We start from the raw sequence: 26,451 nt of genomic DNA, 5'->3' as shown, positions 1-26,451 counted from the left end.
TAGACATATGTACTCGACATATGATGGTTTCAACATATGATGGTTCTCCTGGAACCAATTAATATCATATGTTGAGGGACCACTGTGTATACATATATATATATATATATATATATATATATATATATATATAAAAATTTGCACCATACATTGTGAGGTAAAATGAAACGTGTCTTAACAACGTAAAGTTGGTCGCGCACAAAACAAGCCCTTATATGGGTTTGTGGATAGAAAAATAAGGGTGTTAGGTGTCTCAGAAGACAAAGAGAAAAACACAAAAACGCAAACATTAGAATTGACTGTATCCTCAGCATTAGAATTGACTGTGTAAGAATATTATCACCACTTTTGCCCCCCCCCCCCTTTCTCTAATATGGAGAGATCTTGTATATACCGCTTCAGCCTCACTGTAAGGTCCTGTACACACAGCAGATCCACACACAACTATCACTCTCCTCACAGAGGCGCGCAGTGTGCGATCACGTGACCCGCCACCCACCAATAGGCATTACGCATGCGCAAATGCCAGCCGGCTCCGGGTTGCTGCTGGGACAGAGAGGGGCCTGCTGCTGGGGCCGGGGGCAGACACATCAGCGCCGGGTGGCTGTGAGTGCTCAGTACCTCCTCTCCAACCCATAAATCCCCCGTCCGAACTCATGCACTGGCTCCACGCCGCTGGGCATAAGGCATGACGTATTGACCTGTAGCTGATCACCCCCCGAGCTAAACTACAACTCCCAGCATGCTGTTTCATTGATGTTAATTAGCTGCATGCTGGGAGATGTAGTTTTGCAGGAGGTGCTCAGGTATAGGTCTATGCAATCTATCACACTGTGTGTTACATGCAGCTTCTAAAGCTTTCTTATTATTTTGCATCTTTTGGGATGTTATAGTTTGGAAGTTAGTCTACTTTAGAATGTTGGAATGATTTTGTTATGTGGGTGTCTGGGCCCTGCAGGTATTGGGTGTTGTTCACATTGCATTTTGTTTTACATTCGCCAAATGTGCTAGTGATCTCAAAGTAGACTCCTGTTTACTTAGTGGAGTGTCTTTTTTTTTTTATAAACTTGCTGCATGTACATAATCAATATTTACATACTGCAGGTAACATTATTTTTGTGCTTTTGATCTTTTAGGCATTATTGGGGGGGGGGGGTTCAGAACTTGTGCAGAAGAGTTGAGCAGTTGCCCATAGTAACCAATCAGATCGCATATTTCACAGGTCTCTTTAAAAATGAAAGAAGCAATCTGGTTGCTATGGCAACTGCACCACTCCTCCCCCTACACAAGTTGTGATAAATCTTCCTCTCCCCCATGTAAATAGGATTTCTCCAAATTCTATACAAATTATTTCTTCTTTGATATGTTTTGGCTATTCTGCATGCAAATTTGCAACATGTCTGCCCTGTGTGTACATACCTCTAAGTGTACGTCCAGTGCTTTTATGAAACATGACTAAAGTGCATCAATGTGCATGGTAGTTATTTTCTAAATCACTTCAATTTTGAATTCGATGCCAGAATAGCTTTCCGAGTGCCCGTTCTCTCCACCACATATCTCTCTGCATTAGGAGGTGAAGCTTCCGGCTCCATAGCACAATGTACAGTATCTCACATACATGAGTCCACCCCTCACATTATATATACAGTATCTCCCATAAGTGAGTCCACCCCTCACATTATATATACAGTATATCCCATAAGTGAGTCCACCCCTCACATTATATATACAGTATCTCCCATAAGTGAGTCCACCCCTCACATTATATATACAGTATATACAGTATCTGCAATAAGCGAGTCCACCCCTCACATTATATATACAGTATATACAGTATCTCCAATAAGCGAGTCCACCCCTCACATTATATATACAGTATATACAGTATCTCCAATAAGCGAGTCCACCCCTCACATTATATATACAGTATATACAGTATCTCCAATAAGCGAGACCACCCCTCACATTATATATACAGTATATACAGTATCTCCAATAAGCGAGTCCACCCCTCACATTATATATACAGTATCTCACATACATGAGTCCACCCCTCACATTATATATACAGTATCTCACATACATGAGTCCACCCCTCACATTATATATACAGTATCTCCCATAAGTGAGTCCACCCCTCACATTATATACAGTATCTCCCATAAGTGAGTCCACCCCTCACATTATATATACAGTATCTCCCATAAGTGACTCCACCCCTCACATTATATATACAGTATCTCCCATAAGTGACTCCACCCCTCACATTATATATACAGTATCTCCCATAGGTGAGTCCACCCTCACATTATATATACAGTATCTCCCATAAGTGACTCCACCCCTCACATTATATACAGTATCTCCCATAAGTGAGTCCACCCCTCACATTATATATACAGTATCTCCAATAAGCGAGTCCACCCCTCACATTATATACAGTATCTCCCATACATGAGTCCACCCCTCACATTATATATACAGTATATACAGTATCTGCAATAAGCGAGTCCACCCCTCACATTATATATACAGTATCTCCCATACATGAGTCCACCCCTCACATTATATATACAGTATCTCCCATACATGACTCCACCCCTCACATTATATATACAGTATCTCCCATACATGACTCCACCCCTCACATTATATACAGTATCTCCCATAAGTGAGTCCACCCCTCACATTATATATACAGTATCTCCCATAAGTGAGTCCACCCCTCACATTATATACAGTATCTCCCATAAGTGAGTCCACCCCTCACATTATATATACAGTATCTCCCATAAGTGAGTCCACCCCTCACATTCTATATACAGTATCTCACATAAGTGAGTCCACCCCTCACATTATATACAGTATCTCCCATAAGTGAGTCCACCCCTCACATTATATATACAGTATCTCCCGTAAGTGACTCCACCCCTCACATTATATATACAGTATCTACCATAAGTGACTCCACCCCTCACATTATATATACAGTATCTCCCATACGTGACTCCACCCCTCACATTATATATACAGTATCTCCCATAAGTGAGTCCACCCCTCATATTATATATACAGTATCTCCCATAAGTGAGTCCACCCCTCACATTATATACAGTATCTCCCATAAGTGAGTCCACCCCTCACATTATATATACAGTATCTCCCATAAGTGAATCCACCCCTCACATTATGTATACAGTATCTCCCATAAGTGAGTCCACCCCTCACATTATATACAGTATCTCCCATAAGTGAGTCCACCCCTCACATTATATATACAGTATCTCCCATAAGTGAGTCCACCCCTCACATTATATACAGTATCTCCAATAAGTGAGTCCACCCCTCACATTATATACAGTATCTCCCATAAGTGACTCCACCCCTCACATTATATATACAGTATATCCCATAAGTGAGTCCACCCCTCATATTATATACAGTATCTCACATACATGAGTCCACCCCTCACATTATATACAGTATATCCTATAAGTGAGTCCACCCCTCACATTATATATACAGTATCTCCCATAAGTGAGTCCACCCCTCACATTATATATACAGTATCTCCCATAAATGAGTCCACCCCTCACATTATATACAGTATCTCCCATAAGTGAGTCCACCCCTCACATTATATATACAGTATATCCCATAAGTGAGTCCACCCCTCACATTATATATACAGTATCTCCCATAAGTGAGTCCACCCCTCACATTATATATACAGTATCTCCCATAAGTGAGTCCACCCCTCACATTATATACAGTATCTCCCATAAGTGAGTCCACCCCTCACATTATATATACAGTATCTCCCAGAAGTGAGTCCACCCCTCACATTATATATACAGTATCTCCCATAAGTGAGTCCACCCTCACATTATATATACAGTATCTCCCATAGGTGAGTCCACCCCTCACATTATATATACTGTATCTCCCATAAGTGAGTCCACCCCTCACATTATATATACAGTATCTCCCATAGGTGAGTCCACCCCTCACATTATATATACAGTATCTCCCATAAGTGAGTCCACCCCTCACATTATATATACAGTATCTCCCATAAGTGAGTCCACCCCTCACATTATATATACAGTATCTCCCATAAGTGAGTCCACCCCTCACATTATATATACAGTATCTCCCAGAAGTGACTCCACCCCTCACATTATATACAGTATCTCCCATAAGTGAGTCCACCCCTCACATTATATATACAGTATCTCCCATAAGTGACTCCACCCCTCACATTATATATACAGTATCTCCCATAAGTGAGTCCACCCCTCACATTATATACAGTATCTCCCAGAAGTGAGTCCACCCCTCACATTATATATACAGTATCTCCCATAAGTGAGTCCACCCCTCACATTATATATACAGTATCTCCCATAGGTGAGTCCACCCCTCACATTATATATACAGTATCTCCCATAAGTGAGTCCACCCCTCACATTATATATACAGTATATCCCATAAGTGAGTCCACCCCTCACATTATATACAGTATCTCCCATAAGTGAGTCCACCCCTCACATTATATATACAGTATCTCCCAGAAGTGACTCCACCCCTCACATTATATACAGTATCTCCCATAAGTGAGTCCACCCCTCACATTATATATACAGTATCTCCCATAAGTGACTCCACCCCTCACATTATATATACAGTATCTCCCATAAGTGAGTCCACCCCTCACATTATATACAGTATCTCCCAGAAGTGAGTCCACCCCTCACATTATATATACAGTATCTCCCATAAGTGAGTCCACCCCTCACATTATATATACAGTATCTCCCATAGGTGAGTCCACCCCTCACATTATATATACAGTATCTCCCATAAGTGAGTCCACCCCTCACATTATATATACAGTATATCCCATAAGTGAGTCCACCCCTCACATTATATACAGTATCTCCCATAAGTGAGTCCACCCCTCACATTATATATACAGTATCTCCCAGAAGTGAGTCCACCCCTCGCATAATATATACAGTATCTCCCACAAGTAAGCATTTTTGTAAGAATTTTATTATTCCATTTCATGTGACAACAGTGAAAAAAAGTCTGCTACAATGTTAAGTAGTAAGTACACAGCTTATATAATAGTGTCTGATCACGGGGACCCCCCGCGGTCTCCTATACGGAGCTCCGGCTCTGTCGCAGCTCTCCCGTGCAGGAGGCCGCGGCAATGCCGGGTCCCCATGCGGGAGATTGCGGGGGGTTCTAGCGGTCGTCCCCCCGCAATCAGACACTTCAAAGTGTCTTACACTGCAGTATTCCTTTGAGTTATTTTAAGGGGACACAACATTAAACACTGTTATACAGGCTGTGCACTCACTACTTTACATTGTGGCCGAGGGTCATTTCTTCAGTGTTGTCACGTGTGTTTGCATGCATGCTAGTTTTCACACAAAATGCATCAAATGTTAACAAAAAAAAAAGTCTGAAAAAAAGCCTTACATACTTAGTTACATAGTTCATAAGGTTGAAAAAAGACCAGAGTCCATCAAGTTCAACCTATAACCCTAATCAGTCCCTACTGAGTTGATCTAGAGGAAGGCAAAAAACCCTCATACTAGAGGTAAAAATTTCTTCCCGACTCCAAATATGGCAGTCAGAATAAGTCTCATGATCAACCTTCTGTCCCTATATATCTAGTATACATAACCAGCAATGTTATTATTCTTCAAAAATGCAACCAGACCCCTTTTGAACTCTTTTACAGAGTTCACCATGACCACCTCCTCTGGAAGAGAGTTCCATAGTCTCACTGCTCTTACAGTAAAGAACCCCCGTCTGTGCTGGTGTAGAAACCTTCTTTCCTCAAGATGTGGAGGATGCCCCTTTGTTATAGATACAGTCCTGGGTATAAATAGAACATGGGAGAGATCTCTGTACAGTCCCCTGATATATTTATACATAGTTATTAGGTCTCCCCTAAGCCTTCTTTTTTCTAAACTAAATAACCCTAATTCTGATAATCTTTCTGGGTACTGTAGTCCTCCCATTCCCCGTATTACTCTGGTTGCCCGTCTTTGAACCCTCTCCAGCTCCACTATATCTTTCTTGTACACTGGTGCCCAGTACTGTACACAGTCTTCTATGTGTGGTCTGACTAGTGATTTGTACAGCGGTAGAATTATTTCCTTGTCGTGGGCATCTATGCCCCTATTGAGGCACCCCATGATTTTATTTGGCTTGGCAGCAGCTGCCTGACACTGGTCACTACAGCTAAATTTACTATTAACTAAGACGCCTAAATCCTTTTCCATGTCATTCGTCCCAAGTGTTCTCCCATTTAATACATAATCCCAGCCCGGATTTTTCCTCCCCATGTGCATTACCTTACATTTATCAGTGTTGAACCTCATCTGCCACTTCTCAGCCCAAAGTTCCAACCTATCCAGATCCATTTGTAACAGTGCACTGTCCTCTATAGTGTTTACCGCATTACAAAGTTTAGTATCATCTGCAAAGATTGCTACTTTACTATTCAACCCCTCTACAAGGTCATTAATGAATATATTAACTAGAATGAGACCCAAGACTGATCCCTGTGGTACCCCACTATTAACAGTCACCCAATCAGAATAAGTACCATTAAAGGGGTAGTCCAGTGAAAACTTTTTTTTTTTTTAAATCAACTGGTGCCAGAAAGTTAAACAGATTTGTAAATTACTTCTATTAAAAAATCTTAAATCCTTCCTGTACTTATTAGCTGCTGAATACTACAGAAGAAAATTATTTTCTTTTTGGAATGCTCTCTGATGACATCACGAGCACAGTTCTCTCTGCTGACATTATTATAAAAGTAAAAATGCTTTATTTATTGTTGTCCTCAGTGGGATTTGAACCCAAATCCCCAGCACTGCAAGGTAGCAGTGCTAACCACTGAGCCACCATGCTGCCCTTAGCATACATCTGCTATGCACGGTTGCTAAAATGTACAGAGATGTCCGCAGAAAGCACTGTGCTCGTGATGTCATCAGTGTTCCAAAAAGAAAGGAATTTCCTCTGTAGCATTCGGCAGCTAATAAGTACTGGAAGGATTAAGATTTTTTATTAGAAGTAATTTACAAATATGTTTAACTTTCTGCCACCAGTTGATTTAAAAGAAAAAAGGTTTTCACCGGAGTACCCCTTTAATAACCACCCTCTGTTTCCTATCATTGAGCCAGTTACTTACCCACTTACACACATTCTCCCCCAGTCCAATCCTTCTCATTTTATGCACCAATCTTTTATGTGGCACCGTATCAAATGCTTTGGAAAAATCCAGATATACCACATCCAGCGATTGCCCCTGGTCCAGTCTGGAGCTCACCTCCTCATAAAAGCTGATCAGGTTAGTTTGACAGGACCAATCCCTCATAAAGCCATGCTGATATGGGGTCATACATTTTTATCAAGATATTCCAAAATAGCATCTCTTGGAAAACCCTCAAACAACACATACTCTAGCCTATAATGGGTTTTCCAGGTTAAGCAGGTTAGAATAGCATAGAAGATTTGCCCCCCCCCTCCAGTGTGAAAACCAAAAGTAGCAATAGTTAGGATAAAAACATTAAGTGGTTGCGTTCCAGTTGGCCATATGCACTAAATAGGTCTGAAATGCTGTTTCAGACCTATTTACTTGCCTCTTTTTTTTAATTCTTGCTAGTTTTTGTTAGCAAATTAGCAATTAAAAAAAAAAAAACTCAGGTTAAGGGTACGTTTACATGTACAGGATCTGCTGCATATTTTTTTGCAGTTGATTTTGCTACCTATTGAATTTAATGGGTAGCAAAATCAGCTGTACAAAATATGTAGAGATCCAGTATGTGTGACCGTACCCTAAAGGAAGCATTTCAGAATGATTTATTGTATGTGGCCAACTGGAATGCAACCGCGGTATGTTCACTATGAGGGATAGTTACCTTCTTAAAAAAAATAAGCTGTCTTATTTTATTGTATAGTAATACAATAGTTGTGTAATATATATTTGAAATAATATGCACCTGATGTAAAGGAAAATGGTCACCCTGATCACCCACACTAAACCTGTAGAAGGGGGCGGAGAGAGGCAGGGATGGCCAGCCGGTGAGGCCTTCCTCCTGTGCACAATTAACTGGATTAATGAAAGGAACTTCTGCAGCCCCTTTCAATGGAACAACTGGACCAAATTTAGTAAATGGCCCTTCTTTGGACTCCTGGTCACCCACGCCCCCATCTTCCGGTCACCAGTGCGCTCCTGTTCTCCAGCTTTTGGTGATGTCCATCAATATCAGATAAGCAGGGGTTTAGACTTGTGTTACCCCCCACCGATCACCTGTTAAAGGAAGTTACAGCACTTGTGTGAGGCAACAGTGCAGTACCTGGCACTACCACTGGCAATAGTAAAGCAACTGCAAGTATGAGCCAATGCAAACATTGAAGAGACTTGCACTCACACAAGTGCCACAGTCCCTTTAAACAGCTGGTTGGTTGGGGTGTTGGGAGTCAGACTACAGCTGATGTAATATTATGGCCTATCCTGAGAATAGGCCATCTGTTTTTATAAGCTGGTATGTAGTTGAAGTACATTGATTCACTTTTCCTATATCTTTTTCTAGTTTATTGGTTTATGTACATATTTAGGGCTGTTGTTTTTCAGGACACAGTGTCATTTGGTTTGTATTTTTTTTTACAATGCAGGTTGAAGAATGATCCTTTTATGTGAGTTGGAGGTCTCCTAGACAACACATGAAGCATGTGAGTACCTTTAGTACTGTGAATTTTATATGTAGTAAGATAAAAAATGATATAAACATATAGTACTGGGCGGTATGACCAAAAATATGTATCACTGTATATTTCAAACTTATGGCGGTTCCACGGTATTTGACGGTATTTTTTTCCTACTCATTTCCCCCTTACCACCATACGCCCAATTATCACCTACAGTGCGCTGGGGAACTAATCATATATGACCCATGAGCGCTGTCCTGCTTTTCCTCCCCTCCACCGAATGAATGAACTATCAGCCGCAGCGCTGCCCCCACATCGGGGGAATAATCATGTTACCCCCAGGCGCTGATCTCCTTTTCCTCCTGTGAGCCGCGGCACTAAAAATGAATTGAAGCTGTCACCTCCCCCTGCAGCTATCACGCCCCCTCCCGTAGGCTAGAATTGAGGGGCAGAGCATGACGTCACACGGGGGCGGAGGCGTGACGTCACACGCCGCCCGCTGTGTGGTCGCCGGTAATCAGACCCGGAGCGAACACGCTCCGGGGACTGATTACAAACGGGTGCTGCTTGCAAGATCCCGGGGGTCCCCAGCGGCGGGACTCCCGCAATCAGGCATCTTATCCCCTATCCTTTGGATAGGGGATAAGATTTCTATGCATCGGAGTACCCCTTTAAGGGGTTAAGTATACCTTTGATGTAATTGGCTGTGCAGTTGTATTGGGTAACAAAGTTAAAGTTAAACTTAGTTTCAATAATTGTATTCCTATTTTTATTAACATCTATATGTTTAGTGAGGTCAGATTGCTTGAGCCCCTTTAGTCTGTGAAAAGCATTGGTAAGTATTCTCTTCGGATAGCCTTTGGCTGAGAAACCTATACTGCTTGAGAAATCTGAGCTTCCGCAGCTAAACGCATTCTGTGAAATAAACCTACCCGATTGTCTCCTGTGGTCCGGTCAGCGCGGAATTGATCCTGCCATTTGCTCTCATTGAAGTGGCAAGCCAATAAAATGAAAGTTCTTTTATTCACAAAAAAGTGATACAACGTTTCAGGTAGGTGAGCTAGCCGAAATGTCGCATAATGTTTGTGTGAATAAAAGTACACTTTTTTAATTACACGTTATTGGAGTGCCACTGTTCTTCAGTAACCTTTAGCTACTATGGGCCCTTAACCTGGACCTGACACAGTGTCCACCCGGGCATATATACTTTTAGAGTACTGCTTTTCTGGAATATGCTGATATATATTCTTAAGTAGACAAAACAGTCTCTTTTTATTTAGAATAGCTTTAATAGCAATCAAACGTCATTTTACATGCATACGATGTGCTGCGATGCAGTGCAGGATAGGAAGCAGCACACATTAAATTAATACAATTACCGTACAGGTGTCCCTACACTATACATCATACCACATGCAACACTAACATTCCTGCAAACGTTATGAAACAAAGACAATAAAGCATTACAGACAGTGATAGGGCATGGGGGGTTGGGAATAGGGATGAGCGAAGTTACAGTGATTCGATTCGTCACGAACCTCGCGGCTCAGCATTTGCTGACTTTAGCCTGCGACCTAGGAGACTCTTTTCTAGGACTGTATCCACCTTTTCCAACCCACCGGAATACCTGAAAGCTGAACAAATTTATGCAGGCTTAAGTCAGCAACTCCCGAGCCGAGAAGTTTGTGACGAATCGAATTACTGTAACTTCGCTCATCTCTAGTTGGGAAGGAAGGAGGAAGTGTTGAGAGATCACAGGCCCGAAGGTATATTGAGAGACAAAACACTCAAGGGAGTGGGAGAAGGAAAAGGATGTTTCTCCTCAATGTCCGGATGGAATTATTTCTGCAGACCAGCCTGTGGTACACCTGGACAGACATAACTGTTTTAAGCTTGTTGCGCCTCATACAGAGTAGGACTCTGGTTGGCTGTGCTAGAGGCCATGCATACTGGCTGTGGGAATGTCCATTGCTTTTTGTGGAGAACCAAAAGGTTGGTGCAATGCTCATTGGGAAAAATTATGCAAAAAACAGATTCTTTAGTGCTGCCTATTAGAGATCAGCGAACTTACACTAATTCGATTCGTCACAAACTTCTCGGCTCGGAAGTTGCTGACTTTAGCCTCCATGAATTAGTTCTGCTTTCAGGTGCTCCGGTGGGCTGGAAAAGGTGGATACAGTCCTAGGGGACTCTCTCCTAGGACTGTATCCACCTTTTCCAGCCCACCAGAGCACCTGAAAGCACTACTAATTTATGCAGGCTAAAGGCAGCAACTTCCGAGTCGAGAAGTTCGTGACGAATCGAATCACTAAGTTCGCTCATCTCTACTGCCTATAGACGGCTACAGTGAAAACCCTTTAAACTTGATAAAGTGGACTGGAGCCTGACTCTGGGTTCATTCAGGCTGGCTGATTAATGTGTAGAGGGCAGATAAAAATGTACTTACATATGGCATAATTTAGTGAAAAATGGATAACTCTCACATACTTTCTAATCCTCTGCAGCTCCAGTGTTGCTGGTCCATAATTCCCCGCCATTTTCTGTTTAGTTTGGCTGGAACAAATACACTTTATATGTGACAGCTTCAACCAATCACTGACTGCGATGGTCAAGTGCCATACTGGAGTAGTCACGTGCATTTACGTGCCACCAAGACTTCTCCTTATTTCAGGGTACTACATAGGAAAAAGAACAAGAATCTGCAGAAAAGAATGATTACACTGGATTATGGTATTGGTGTGAGAACATGTTCTGTAATTTAATATTTATTAGTTTGAGGATTAAGTCAGTGCCACCAAGTATGATGAAGAGAAAAAGCTATAAAGAAATTACAAACCACTTAAGGAAAAATTTAAGGGAACAGAGGAAGCAATTTGTGCTTAGGCAATGAAAAAGAGGTTTCCTTCTGTTTGAACTGGCTGTCCTGAAGTATATAGGGCAGTAACCTAGGTATCCAAAGAGACTGGCAGGCAGAACTGTACCAGAACCAAAATGCACAATGAGTTTCTTCTAGCGCCAGTGAGAAAACATTAAGTCAAACTAGTGTATTGAGATCTCCAAGAGAAAAAAATCTCTAGGATGGAAAATCCTATTTCAGAACTGGAATTAAGATGGTGCAGTCATCGCTTTACCGCAATTTGGCTTAGAACAATCAATTTGTGAATTGGAGAAAGTGACATTAAGAAAAGTTTCTTTACAGCCCAGTGTTTATGGTAGGAAAACGAGGAGCAATCTGAGACTTAACTAGGCTGGAGGACTTTTCATTAATGATATCTTCCTTTTCTTCTTGAATTTTATATTTTTTTTTATTTACCCATTTATTGAAATAGAGTTAAAGAGTACCTATCATCAAAAACTTTTATTATGTTATAGCTCAATCAATTATAGACAATTCCCCAATTGCTTTCCAAATATTCACTTCTTTCAAATTTTTTTAAGGTTTGAAAAGTTCACCACCAGGGGTCTCCCTTGGATTCCCTGGCTGCAAGTCTTTCTGTTGATTTCGGACTCACGCCGGCCTGGCATGAGTCCGAAATTACAGAGCGTTGGCTGATCACATGATGAGCTCAGCGCAGCTCCCCACCTGTCAATCAGACAGGCGAGAGCGAGTGCTGTGCTCGTAACACAGCAGGGCGCACTCCCGGTCCCAAGTCAGTGGAGTGCTGCCCTGCAGTTTGTAAACATCGGGTCTGCCCAGGAAAAACACATACACATCTGATCAAGGTCTTACATCAGGAAGATGGGCGGAAGCCAGCCTGGCAGCATCAGATGATGTCGCGCCTGTTGGGCCCCACCCACATCCTCCGCTCGCACACGGCAGAGAACTGAGCTGCCGAAGATGACAATAAAAAGGTATTTATTTGAGGGTTTGAATGAAATTAAAGGGGTACTCCAGTGGAAAGCTTTTTTTTAAATCAAATGGTGCCAGAAAGTTAAACAGATTTGTAAATTACTTCTATTAAAAAATCTTAATCCTTCCAGTACTTATTAGCTGCTGAATACTACAGAGGAAATGATTTTCTTTTTGGAACACAGAGCTCTGTGCTGACATCATGACCACAGTGCTCTCTGCTGACACCTCTGTCCATTTTAAGAACTGTCCAGAGTTGGAGAAAATCCCCATAGCAAACATATACTGCTCTGGACAGTTCCTCTGTAGTATTCAGCAGCTTATAAATTCTGGAAGATTTAAGATTTTTTAATAGAAGTAATTTACAAATCTGTTTAACTTTCTGTCACCAGTTGGAAAAAAAAAAAAAAAAAGTTTTACACCTGAGTACCCCTTTAAGTACAGCCATAGCCTTAGTCAGAGTTAGGGACAGATAGGGAGGGGGATTAGTGAGAGTGTAGTTAATGATAGGTACTCTTTAAATTTCACCATGAAAAAAGTAAAGGCATGTGATAGCAGTTGACAAAAGAAGAGTTCCTTTAACCCCTTAAGGACCCAGCCAATTTTCACTGTAGGACCCGGCCATCTTTTGAACATCTGACCACTTTCACTTTAAGCATTAATAACTCTGGGATGCTTTTACCTTTCATTCTGATTCCGAGATTGTTTTTTCGTGACATATTCTACTTTATGTTAGTGGTAAAATTTTGTCGATACTTGCATCGTTTCTTGGTGAAAAATTCCAAAATTTTATGAAAAAATTGAAAATTTAGCATTTTTGTTTTTTTTTACTTTGAAGCTCTCTGCTTATAAGGAAAATGAATATTCCAAATAAATTATATATTGATTCACATATACAACATGTCTACTTTATGATTGCATCATGAAGTTGACATGTTTTTACTTTTGGAAGATATTGAGGGCTTCAAAGTTCAGCAGCAATTTTCCAATTTTTCATAAAATTTTCAAAATCGAAATTTTTCAGGGACCAGTTCTGTTTTGAAGTGGATTTGAAGGGCCTTCTTATTAGACATACCCCACAAATGACCCCATTATAAAAACTGCACCCCTCAAAGTATTCAAAATGACATTCAAAAGGTTTGTTAACCCTTTAGGTGTTTCACAGGAATAGCAGCAAATTGATGGAGAAAATTCAAAATCTTCATTTTTTACACTGGCATTTTCTTGTAGACCCAGTTTTTGAATTTTTACAAGGGGTAAAAGGAGAGAAAGGGGTAAAAGGAGAGAAATCTTCCTAAAATGTGTAACCCAATTTATCTCGAGTAAGGAAATACCTCATATGTGTATGTCAAGTGTTCGGCGGGTTCACTAGAGGGCTCAGAAGGGAAGGAGCGACAGTGGGATTTTGTAGAGTGAGTTTTTCTGAAATGGTTTTTGGGGGGCATGTCACATTTAGAAAGCCTCTATGGTGCCAGAACCGCAAAAAAAAACCCACATGGCATACTATTTTGGAAACTACACCCCTCAAGGCACGTAACAAGGGGTCCAGTGAGCCTTAACACCCCACAGGTGTTTCACAACTTTTTGTTAAAGTTGGATGTGTAAATTTATAATTTTTTTTTTTCACTAAAATGCTAGTTTTACCCCAAATTTTTAATTTTTACATGGGATAATAGGACAAAATGCCCCCCAAAATTTGTAACCTCATATAGTTTGGAAATACCCAATGTGTGGACGTTAAGTGCTCTGCTGGCGCACTACAATGCTCAGAAGAGAAGGAGTCACATTTGGCTTTTGAAAAGCATATTTTGCTGAAATGGTTTTTGGAGGGCGTGTCGCATTTACGAAGCCCCTATGGTGCCAGGACAGCAAAAAAATAAAAACCCACATGGCATACTATTTTGAAAAATTCACCCCTCAAGGAACGCAACAAGGGGTGCAGTGAGCCTTAAAACCTCACAGGTGTTTGACGACTTTTTGTTAAAGTCGGATGTGTAAATGAAAAAAAAATTATTCTCACTAAAATGCTGGTTTTCCGCCAAATTTAACATTTTTCACAAGGGGTAATAAGAGAAAATGACCCCTAAAATTTGTAACCCCATCTATTCTGAGTAAGGAAATACCCAATGTGTGGATGTCAAGTTCTCTGCTGGCGCACTACACTGCTCGGAAGAGGAGGAGCACCATTGAGCTTTTGGAGACAGAATTCGTTTGGAATAGACGTCGGGGGCCATGTGCGTTTACAAAGCCCCCAGTGGTGCCAGAACAGTGGAACCCCCCCCCCACATGTGACCCCATTTTGGAAACTACACCCCTCACAGAATTTAATAAGGGGTGCAGTGAGTATTTACACCCCACTGGCGTTTGACAGATCTTTGGAACAGTGGGCTGTGCAAATGAAAAATTACATTTTTCATTTTCACGGACCACTGTTCCAAAAACTGTCAGACACCTGTGGGGCATAAATGTCACTGTACCCCTTATTACATTACATGAGGGGTGTAGTTTCCAAAATGGGGTCACACTGTGTCCATTGTTCTGGCTCTATGGGGGCTTTGTAAACACACGTGGCCTTCAATTCCGGACAAATTTTCTCTTCAAAATCCCAATGGTGCTCCTTCTCTTCTGAGCATTGTAGTGCGCCAGAAGAGCACTTTACATCCACACATGGGGTATGTTCTTACTCAGAAGAAATGGTTACACATTTTGGGGGGCTTTTTTTCCTATTTTTCCTTCTGAAAATGAAAAATTTTGGGTAACACCAGCATTTTAGTGAAAAAAAATTTTTTTTTTTCATTTTTCCATCCAACTTTTCCATCCAAATTTTCATTAAACACCTGTGGGGTGTTCAGGCTCACTATACCCCTTGTTACGTTCCGTGAGGGGTGTAGTTTCAAAAATGGGGTCACTTGTGGGTATTTCTTTTTTTTGCGTTTATGGCAGAACCGCTGTAAAATCAGCCACCCCTGTGCAAACCAACAATTTAGGCCTCAAATGTACATGGTGCGCTCTCACTGTCAGCCCCAACTTTTCCTTTTCATAAGGGGTAAAAGGAGAAAAAGCCCCCCAAAATTTGTAGTGCAATTTCTCCCAAGTATGGAAATACCCCATATGTGGCCCTAAACTGTTTCCTTGAAATACGACAGGGCTCTGAATTGAGAGAGTGCCATGGGCATTTGAGGACTAAATTAGGGATTGCATAGGGGTGGACATAGGGGTATTCTACACCAGTGATTCCCAAACAGGGTGCCTCCAGCTGTTGCTAAACTCCCAGCATGCCTGGACAGTCAGTGGCTGTCCGGAAATGCTGGGAGTTGTTGTTTTGCAACAGCTGGAGGCTCCGTTTTGTAAACACTGCCGTACAATAAGTTTTTCATTTTTATTGGGGGGGACAGTGTAAGGGGGTGTATATGTTGTGTTTTACTCTTTATTATATGTTAGTGTAGTGTAGTGTTTTTAGGGTACATTCACACTGGCAGAGGTTTACAGTGAGCTTGCGATTTGCGCCGATCGCCGACATGGGGGGGGGGGGGGGGTCTGATGATGCCCCTGGGCATTTGCGTGGGGTGCCTGCTGATCAATATCAGCAGTCACCCAGGTCCGGCGGGGACCGAAATTCCCACTGGCGTACAGGTATGCCCTGGGTCATTAAGACCCAGGTACAGAAGGCGTATTCATACGTCCTGGGTCCTGTACGTGTTAAAAAAAATCAACTGATATGCTCCCCTTTATTAATATCACATGTTGCCATGTAAATGATGAAAAATCAAGTCCTTTGGATAGGGGATAAGATGTCTAAGCACCGGAGTACCCCTTTAACTTTCCTTGTTATATTTTGTTTCCTATATGTACTGATACTTAGAATGTTCTAATTTTTAGTTTTTGGGATGTTTCTTCTCAGGACAGAAACTATAACTTTGTGGCGTCATTATGGAGAAGGCTGTAAATACATCAGAACCATTGCCTTCTAAATCATCTCAGGTTTCCAGTAAAAAAGAGACGGACTCAACCAAAGAAGTAGACACCAGTAAAATCCAGAAGGGAAAGCGAGCTGGGTTTGTGCTGGTACATGCAGGTAAGTGGTAAGCAGAGGTATAGCTTTTCTGAAAAGATACAGTAAAAATCCTGTACAGTTCAGAAAGTCTAAATGTCTTACAAGGAACTGCAAAACTGTCTGAAAACCCAAGACACTAGCTGCAAAAGTCTGATCATAGATAACCCAATGTTAAGCAGACATTAAAGGGGTAGTACAGTGCTGAAAAACTTAGGGGTTTAGGTCCCCTGTACATGCTCAACCAGTGTTCTAACTTCATTTTGCTGCAGTTCTATGGCTTTTGGGTCAGGGATTATCTGCCCCTTTTCAGCAAGTAAGAGGCACTTGTTTTGCTTGAAATACATTAAAACATGAAATACATGTTTTTTTTTTTCATATCTACCTTGCTGGGATACAATCACCAGAAATCTGGGGTACTCCAGTGGAAAACTTTTTTTTTTCAAATCAACTGGTGCTAGAAAGTTAAACAGATTTGTAAATTACCTCTATTGAAAAATCTTAATCCTTCCAGTACTTATCAGCTGCTGTTTACTACAGAGGAAGTTGTGAAGCTATTTTCAGTCTGACCACAGTGCTCTCTGCTGACACCTCTGTCAGGAACTGTCCAGAGCAGGATAGGTTTGCAATGGGAATTTGCTCCTACTCTTGACAGTTTCTGACACGGACAGAGGTGTCAGCAGAGAGCACTGTGGTCAGACTGAAAATAGCTTCACAACTTCCTCTGTAAACAGCAGCTGATAAGTACTGGAAGGATTAAGATTTTTCAATAGAGGTAATTTACAAATCTGTTTAACTTTCTAGCACCAGTTGATTTGAAAAAATAGTTTTCCACTTGAGTACCCCTTTAAGAGCTGATGACAACATGGTCCTGTTCTTGATTGTCGGGTGCCAGGTTCTCATTTTGTGTGTCATTATGGCCCCTTTTTGCGATATTCAACTATGATGATGGTGTGGTTGATTTTTGCTAAAACAAACAATATGCCCCTTATTTACTAAACTAAAACTGACTAGTTTTTGCCAGGTTTTTCTAAATGATTGTGGCGCATAGTGTCTGCGACATGTTTGCTCTAGGAAAACCCGACAAACTGGAAATTGCATTGTGAAAAGCCCCAAAAAAAAGGAGGCATGATCAGTCACAAAGGGAATGTAGTCGGCCCAAAAAGTAACGTGGTTTCAAAACCCGACCAATGGACTATTGGATCCACAGAAAATCCTAGAAAAAGCTGGTCAGAAAATTTCCTGAGTAAATCTGTGAATCCCCATAGTAAATAAAGTGAAATCCTGCAAATCAAAAACATTTTAAACTAGTTAATACCCAACACTCTTAGTAAATGAGAACCTATATGTTCCTGTTTGTTTAGTCTGCAGTAAATACAGTATTAGGCTGGGTTCACATCACGTTTTTGCCATACTGTTTTCAATCCGTTTTTCTAAAGAAAACCGTATGGCAAAAAAATGGATGGAACAGTATGAAAAAAGTAAACACTATACATTTTTTTACTGTATACTGTTTTTAAAAGTACATACAGTTCCGTCTGGTTTTTATAAAAAAAACAAACAAACAAACATGTTTTCGAAAATTTTGTCCATCTTTAATGGGAGGGGTGTTGGGTGGGAACTAAAGGATGCAAGTGCGCATGTGCAAAGTAAAAACCGTATACGGTTTCCCGTATGGAACCGTATACATGTATGTTTCCCATTGACGTCCATGTTAAAAAAAAAAAAAAAACATATGCGGTTGCAGCACAGTTTTTAAACCGGAGACAAAAACGTGGTCAAGCACGGTTTTGACTCCGGTTTAAAAACCGTACTGCAACCGCATACATTTTTTTTTAACATGGACGTCAATGGGAAACGCAATGTATACAGTTCCATACGGAAAACCGTATACGGTTTTTACTTTGCACATGTGCATTTGCATCCTAAAGTCCCCACCCAAGACCCCTCCCATTAAAAATGGACAAAATTTTCAAAAACAGATGTTTTAAAAAAAAAAATAAAAACGGACGGAACTGTATGCACTTTTAAAAACAGTATACAGTTAAAAAATGTATACGGTTTACTTTTTTCCATACTGTTCCATCTGTTTTTTTGCCATACAGTTTTCTTTAGAAAAACGGATTGAAAACAGTATGGCAAAAACGTGATGTGAACCCAGCCTAAGTCTCCCATTTTGAATCAAGAACATGCAGTGTTGGTCACAATGATAGCAAAGATGTTGTGATCCAACTGGAAATGGATGAACTGCAGCCATGGACTTGTGTGAGGGTTAAATATAACAGCACTGCAGCTATGTCCTGTTCATAATAAGGTTTTATGACTATTTTTTTTTTCTATTAATATGTAGGTGCTGGATATCACTCAGAATCAAAAGCTAAGGAATATAAACATGTCTGCAAGCGAGCATGTAAAAAGGTAGGAATGCATAGTTTCTCATCTAGATGTCAGTATGGGGAAACTATTGGTGGCCATACACATTCAGAAGAATAAAAAAAACGTTGTGAAACGTTTGAAATTATGTTCATCCTGCTCTTACTTGAATGGATATGTTCCCAGTACAGAAATTCAGTGAGGAATTTCCTTTCTGAATTTCCACGGGGGGGTCCATGATCTTCCTGCATATGCATATAGCAAAAATGATCCTAATTTGTTGCTTTCCTGGCAATCTGCCGTGGACGTAAGTATTGTCCTATTGTGGGAACGAGCCATATCTGTCTAGGAAAGATGTACTGAAGAGCGGTAATGGTTACCTCGAAAACAGGACGTTATTAGATGCTATGCTCTCAGCATAACTACTAGGTAAGGTGCCATCCATTTTGCCTTATCTATCCACTGTTCTATACAGTCATCCCTCAACTTACAATGGCCTCAACATACAATACTTTCAACATACAATGGTCTTTTGTGGACCATTGTAAGTTGAAACCAGACTCAACATACAATGTACAGACAGTCCAGATCTGTGAAACATGTCAGTGGCTGGAAGAACCGACCAATCAGAATGGGCATTCACTGGTAAAACCCCTGCATTACTGAAGTGTATGCACTGACTTGTGTCTGGTAGCGCCCCCTACAGTTCAGGGAGGTATTACATGTTCTGTACACTTTACCTGCGTCAGGGTTAGCTGCTCCTTTGGACACCAGGTAAGGGCAGCTCCATGTTACTTTTTAGGACATTGCGTGTAAGGTACAGGACCCTGAAGAAGCTCCTGTCCTTTACATAGACCAGTGTTTCCCAAGCAGGGTGCCCCCAGCTGTTGCAAAACTACATCTCCCAGCATGCCCGGACAGCCAAAGGCTGTCCGGGCATGCTGGGAGTTGTAGTTTTGCAACAGCTGGAGGCTCCCTGCTTGGGAAACACTGACACAGACATAGAGGGGGAGATTTATCAAAACCTGTGCAAAGAAAAGTTGCCCATAGCAACCAATCAAATCGCTTCTTTCATTTTACAAGAGGCCTGTGAAAAATGAAAGAGGCGATCTGATTGGTTGCTATGGGTAACTAGGTGATTTTTCCTCTGCACAGGTCTTGATAAATCTCCCCCAGAGTGATTTACAGCTCCCAGCAGATCTTTTATATGTAAGGATTTGCTTTATCTATATTAGTTATCTACTTATTTTTCTTTAATTCTCCTTTTTTCCTATTTTTGGATGCCATTTTGGTGCCTTTAGAACCAACCAATTACCAGGTTTCCATAGAGTTATGGGGGGAGATTTATCAAAACCTGTGCAAAGGAAAAGTTGCTAAGTTGCCCATAGCAACCAATCAGATCGCTTCTTTCATTTTGCAGAGGCCTTGTTAAAAATGAAAGAAGCTAGCTGATTGGTTGCTATGGGCAACTGGGCAGCTTTACCTCTGGACAGGTTTTGATAAATCTCCCCCATGGTCTCAACATACAATGGTTTCAACATACAATGGTCGTCCCAGAACCAATGAATATTGTAACTTGAGGGACCACTGTGCCTGATTGATCTGCACGAGGTGCACACCTCTGTTTTGTATTTCTGCATTTACTGTCTAGGAGAGCTGGGATGCAACTATTAGAGCTGACTGGGGGGGTCAAGCAGTTTTTCCATTTCTCTATATAATAAAAACGTTCCAGTTCTGCCCAATCTTATCTGTAGCAACAATATATTATCCTGCTGAGCAGGTCTGGAAGAATTCTATTGTCTTTTATTATGAGCTCTAAAGCTATGTTCACATGGCAGAATTTCTGCAGGAAATTCAGGAGTAAATTCAGCAGAAATAAATTGCCCATTCACATCAATGGAATTCCTGCAGCAGACATTCTGCTTTGTGAATAGGTCAGCGGAATCCTATTGAAGTGTATTGGCTATAATTTCATGCAGAAATTCTGGCATGTGAACATAGCCAAAATGCGAATAAACTTTGGTGAAGTTGTGGTGCCTGGGAGAGTTATGGGTAAACTTTTTCCTGCACTGTTCATAATTGGTTGCTATTAGAATTGGTTACCCAAAAGTAATGTTCTCTTTAAAGGAGTACTCCGGCGCTTAGACATCTTATCCCCTATCCAAAGGATAGGGGATAAGATGCCTGATCGCGGGGGTCCCGCCGCTGGGGACCCCCGTGATCTTGCACGCAGCACCCCGTTTATAATCAGTCCCTGGAGCGTGTTCGCTCTGGGTTTGATTACCGGCAACCACGGGGCAGGCGGCGTGTGGCGTCACGCCTCCGCCCCCGTGTGACGTCACGCTCTACCCCTCAATGCAAGCCTACTGGAGGGGGCATGGCAGCTGCATTGAGGGGCCGAGCGTGACGTCACACGGGGGCGGAGACGTGATGTCACACGCCGCCTGCCCCGTGGTCGCCGGTAATCAGACCCGGAGCGAACATGCTCCGGGGACTGATTATAAACGGGGTGCCGCATGCAAGATCACGAGGGTCCCCAGCGATCAGGCATCTTATCACCTATCCTTTGGATAGGAGATAAGATGTCTAAGCGCCGAAGTACCCCTTTAAGAAATTCCAAGAAACTCCAGGACATCAGCCTAGGTGGTCCAAGTGTTTTTTATTTATGGCAATTGACCATTTTTTTGTTTTGTTTTAACCTTCAAGCAAATGTTACATTGTTTTTTTTTTTGGCCTTTGCACATGGCAGCAGAGGAAATAAGGTTGTCATGTGTAAAGGAATGCATTCTTTTTTTCCGTATATGTGTGTAATTCACTTACGCTTTGTAATTCAGATTGCACGCACATGCCAATGTGTTACGCATCAGAAAAGTATGCGATTCCATCTCTGAAAAGAACAAGCGTTTTTGATGCCCTGGCCATGGTCACTGTCTGCCCCATTCTTTGTCTGACAGCAGCATCTTTATTACATAACCTGTATTTTCATTAGTCTGTTCTTGGCTGAGGGAAACATGCATCCTTTGGCTGAAGCTGGATACTTTAAGCACATGGTCAAAAGAAATGTAATTTTTAGGGGAAACGATTCCTGCTGGCTGCGTGTGTTTTTAGCAATGCAGTGTCTGAATCTCTCCCTTGGTTAAGAAGCCAGCTAAAATGTAAGCTTGGCAAAAGAGGAGACAGATATGGCACTGGAGAATATTTATATGGAGCTGGGGAAGGATTCTGTAATGAGTAACTGCTTTTTACTAGACTGGCCGTTCTTTTGTTAAGGCAATATTTCCTGTTCCTACTAAAAGTGTGAGAAGCTTGACCTTCGTGCGGTGGCATGCTTCACCCACATCCTTACCAATTTTGTGATAACTTGGGGATGACTCACGCCTCGAAAATCAAGATGTTAACATGCCAGACGTGCATTAATCTCAAGTCATGCATGCAAACTCTGCTTCACCAAATGTTTCCCAAATGTGATATTTTTTATATTTTATGCTTTTTGTGACTGTTTGATATCTATTTATAATCTTTGTATGCTGCTAAAGGAAAATTCCACTTTGCAAATGGTTTTATATTGATGGCAGCAAATCACCCCCTTCTTTCCCTGGATACCAGTTAGATACCAGTCACTGACTGTATTAGAAAGCAAAGTGTATATAGAATAATTTTCATTCTCATTGATGACACACAGTTTCCACAGACTTTAACATTTAATGGGTGAAACAAGCAGTATATGCTTTTGTCTTTCTTCACTGTTATTTTATGGAGCGTGCACATAGATCTTTACGGCTTACCCCATACATTTAGTGGACTGTGATCATGTAAGTGCACCGGGTATCCTCTCTAGCCAGCTTTTTCATATATATATATATATATATATACATACACACATATACATACAAAAAGAGTTTGCTCTTGGCTTCTTTTGGCTGTTTATGTGGGTTACAAAAAAAGCTGAACTTTTAAATGGGCACTGTCATGAAAATTTTTTTTTTATATGTTGTAGTACTTAAGTACTACAACATATCTCTAATATACTTTTATGAAAAAAAAATGCTTTTAAAACATTTTAAAAGCAATTTGAAATTCGGCCACTAGGGGGCGCCCTCCTGGTGGCCGAATGCAGTGCGGAGTGACATCACTGCAAAATTCCGACTGATTCCGGCAGGGCATCAGTCGAAATTTTGCGCAGGCGCAGTAACAGCCAGGGCTGCGCATCGGCTTCCCGCACTCGCCGACGGCCCTGCTGCAAGGTACGGGGGGCACAGAGGGGTGTTTGGGTGTTACTCACCGAGTGGCAGGAAGAGGCTCCCCCGCACCCGTCCCTCCCGCATCGGCTCCTGGCTCACTCCTTCCCTCATGAAGCTCCTGTCCTGGGTGCCTCCAGTTGTTTTACCACTACAACTCCAAGCATGCCCTGACAGCCAATAGATGTCAGGGCATGCTGGGAGTTGTAGTGGTGAAACAGCTGGAGGCACCCTGTTAGGAGAACTAAGGGCGGAAGTGTCGGCCCCAGCATGCATCAGTGACGTGGTGCCTGCTGGGGAAGTCTGCCTGATAGTGAGCACACTGCCAGGCAGACTAAATGCCATTTTAAAAATAGTAAAAAAATAAAAATAAAGGCAGGGAGGGTGTTAGGGATAGAAGGGCAATAGGCAGGGACAGAAAAAAAAAACATGATGGTGGGAGCTACACTTTAAGCTAATCCTGGATATGATATTAGAGACATAGGGCAGTAGAAAGGGTCCCATTGACTTCTTTATATGCTGTACTATGGCAACATACAGATCAGAGCTTGTATATAGTCATATTATGGCCATACAGTGGTCCCTCAAGTTACAATATTAATTGGTTCCAGGACGACCATTGTATGTTGAAACCATTGTATGTTGAGACCATAACTCTATGGAAACCTGGTAATTGGTTCTAAAGGCACCAAAATGTCATCCAAAAATCGCAAAAGGTGAGGATTAAAGAAAAATAAGTAGATAACTAATATATATAAAACAAATCCTTACATATAAAAGTAAGAATGATCTGCTGGGAGCTGTAATCACTGTCTATGTCAGTGTTTCCCAAGCAGGGAGCCTCCAACTGTTGCAAAACTACAACTCCCAGCATGCCCGGACAGCCAAAGGCTGGGGGCAACAGCTGGGGGCACCCTGCTTGGGAAACACTGGTCTATGTAGAGGACAGGAGCTTCTTCGAGGTCCTGTACAGTACACGCAATGTCCTAAATAAGTAACATGGAGTCGCCCTTACCTGGTGTCCAAAGGAGCAGGTAACCCTGGTACAGCTAAAGAGTACAGAACATGTAATACCTCCCTGTACTGTAGGGGGCGCTACCAGGCATCAGTCAGTGCATACGCTTCAGTAATACAGGGGTTTACCAGTGAATGCCAATTCTGATTGGTCAGATCTTCCAGCCATTGACAGGTATCACAGATCTGGACTGTCTGTAGCATTGTATGTTGAGTCTGGTTTCAACTTACAATGGTCTTTTCTGGACCATTGTATGTTGAAACCATTGTATGTTGAGGCCATTGTAAGTTGAGGGATCACTGTATGCATTAACCCTTATTCTCTTGTCTATAACCTATATTAGACCTGGATATTCTCATTAGAATATTGGACGATTTTGGATGTTATCAGTATCGGCAATTAACTTGCCGATATGCCGATAATGCCCCGCCCCGGCCAGAGACCACCGCCGCTGCCCCATTGCCTCCCCCATCTCCAGTTTTATAATTACCTGTTCCCGGGGTCCACGCTATTTCTGGCTCCTGTGGCGTCCTGCGCTATTGCTGTGCGCTGCGCAATGACGAGTGACGTCCCCAACGCGACGTCATCATCAGTGTGCACAGTGACAGCTCAGGACGCTGCTGGAGCCAGAAGTAGCGCGGACCCCGGGAACAGGTAATAAAAACCGGGGATGGGGGAGGCAATGGGGCAGCGGCGGTGGTTGGACTCGGGACCGGCAAGGGGAGAGAAGCGGGCAGCGGTGGTCTATGGCCAGAAGATAGGCAGGGGGGGGTAGCAGCGGTGGTGGTTGGACTCAGGAGGACCCCAGGACAGGCAGGGGAGAGAAGCGGGTGGTGGCGGCGGTCTCTGGCCCAGCAAAAGCCGCTGCAGTTCATTGATTTAAAGTGCCTGAATTAAATCATTGATCTGCAGCGGCTTCTGCGGGGCTGGGGAGGGGGGGAAATAGCTGATAACTTATACAAGAATATCTGTATAAGCTATCGGCCTCAAAGTCCACAGATTATCGGTATCGGCCCAAAAAAATCTATCTGTCGATCCCTAATTCCCATTGTCTGATTCATAAGTTTTGTGTGAAGCATTGCTTTGCAGGAATGCAAAGTAATTGACAGACTTTGGGGGTAGATTTATCAAAACCTGTATGTAGTTTATCAAAACTTGTGTAGTGGAAGAGTGGTGAAGTTGGCCATAGCTACCAGTAGAAGAGAAAGAGAAGAAGAGAAACTTATTTTTTTTAATTTTTTTATTTTATTCCTATTGAAAACAGTTCCACTTAACAGTGGGCTTGTCGACAAAAAAAAAAAAAGAAAAGAAAACGAAGGTGTGGCTACAAACAGCTGGTCATTAGGTTCTGGGGCATGCTTTTTTTTTTTAAATTCAAATAGTCCTTTCCAGTACCAAGATATAAGCCGTTTTGTTATTATGCAATGAGGTTCAAAAGCCCAAGAGTGTTCCCCAGCACAGCAAGAGCCCAGATAAGTCCAGCCCATATCCTCTTTATCTAGTGGCTATAATGGAATGCAAACATGCCAATTGGTGGTAATAAAGAGGACATGGTCTGGACTTACTTGGACTCTTGCTGTACTAGGAAATGCCCCCTGAGCTTTTGAGCCTTATTTGCATAATAACAAAAATACTTATAACTAGGTGCTGGAAAAGACTATGAAGATAAAAAAAGAATGCCCAGAATACAGATTACTAGCCATGTTCTTCTGCTGATAGGTCTATTTTAATAATTCCTCACATCTCTTTACAAATTGCATTGTCATTAATTGTTGTCATATTCACTCTTCATATATAGGCAATCGAAAAGCTACAAGCTGGTGATCTTGCCACAGATGCTGTTACTGCAGCTCTGGTGGAGTTGGAGGTATGTGGGATTCTATACCCTTCAGTATGTGGGATTCTATACCCTTCGGTATGTGTGATTCTATACCCTTCAGTATGTGTGATTCTATACCCTTCAGTATGTGTGATTCTATACCCTTCAGTATGTGTGATTCTATACCCTTCAGTATGTGTGATTCTATACCCTTCAGTATGTGTGATTCTATACCCTTCAGTATGTGTGATTCTATACCCTTCGGTATGTGGGATTCTATACCCTTCGGTATGTGGGATTCTATACCCTTCGGTATGTGGGATTCTATACCCTTCGGTATGTGGGATTCTATACCCTTCGGTATGTGGGATT

At 41.8% G+C, this 26,451-nt stretch overlaps 1 protein-coding gene across 5 annotated transcripts in view; it reads left to right on the top strand.

Moving 5' to 3' along the window:
• The first annotated feature begins 504 nt into the window (after nucleotides 1–504).
• Nucleotides 505–26,451, top strand: part of TASP1 (taspase 1) — a 171,782-nt gene continuing 145,835 nt past the window's right edge. Inside the window, exons 1-5 of one of the 5 annotated variants that reach the window (XM_056567885.1) lie at nucleotides 505–606; nucleotides 8,701–8,757; nucleotides 16,485–16,658; nucleotides 18,985–19,052; nucleotides 26,059–26,127. In XM_056567885.1, the coding sequence (XP_056423860.1) occupies nucleotides 16,514–16,658; nucleotides 18,985–19,052; nucleotides 26,059–26,127 (282 nt within the window). In that variant the 5' untranslated portion in view covers nucleotides 505–606; nucleotides 8,701–8,757; nucleotides 16,485–16,513. Of the gene's footprint in view, nucleotides 607–8,700; nucleotides 8,758–16,484; nucleotides 16,659–18,984; nucleotides 19,053–23,901; nucleotides 23,962–24,200; nucleotides 24,280–24,351; nucleotides 24,435–26,058; nucleotides 26,128–26,451 lie in introns of those variants that run through there. The other 4 variants (XM_056567886.1, XM_056567890.1, XM_056567889.1 and 1 more) reach the window with 4 other exon arrangements.

This window comes from Hyla sarda, chromosome 3, assembly GCF_029499605.1.
Source record: "Hyla sarda isolate aHylSar1 chromosome 3, aHylSar1.hap1, whole genome shotgun sequence".
In the NCBI taxonomy this organism is placed as follows: domain Eukaryota; kingdom Metazoa; phylum Chordata; class Amphibia; order Anura; family Hylidae; genus Hyla; species Hyla sarda.
Note: the sequence above shows the minus strand (reverse complement) of the source record. Positions and strands in the feature narration are given on the sequence as shown.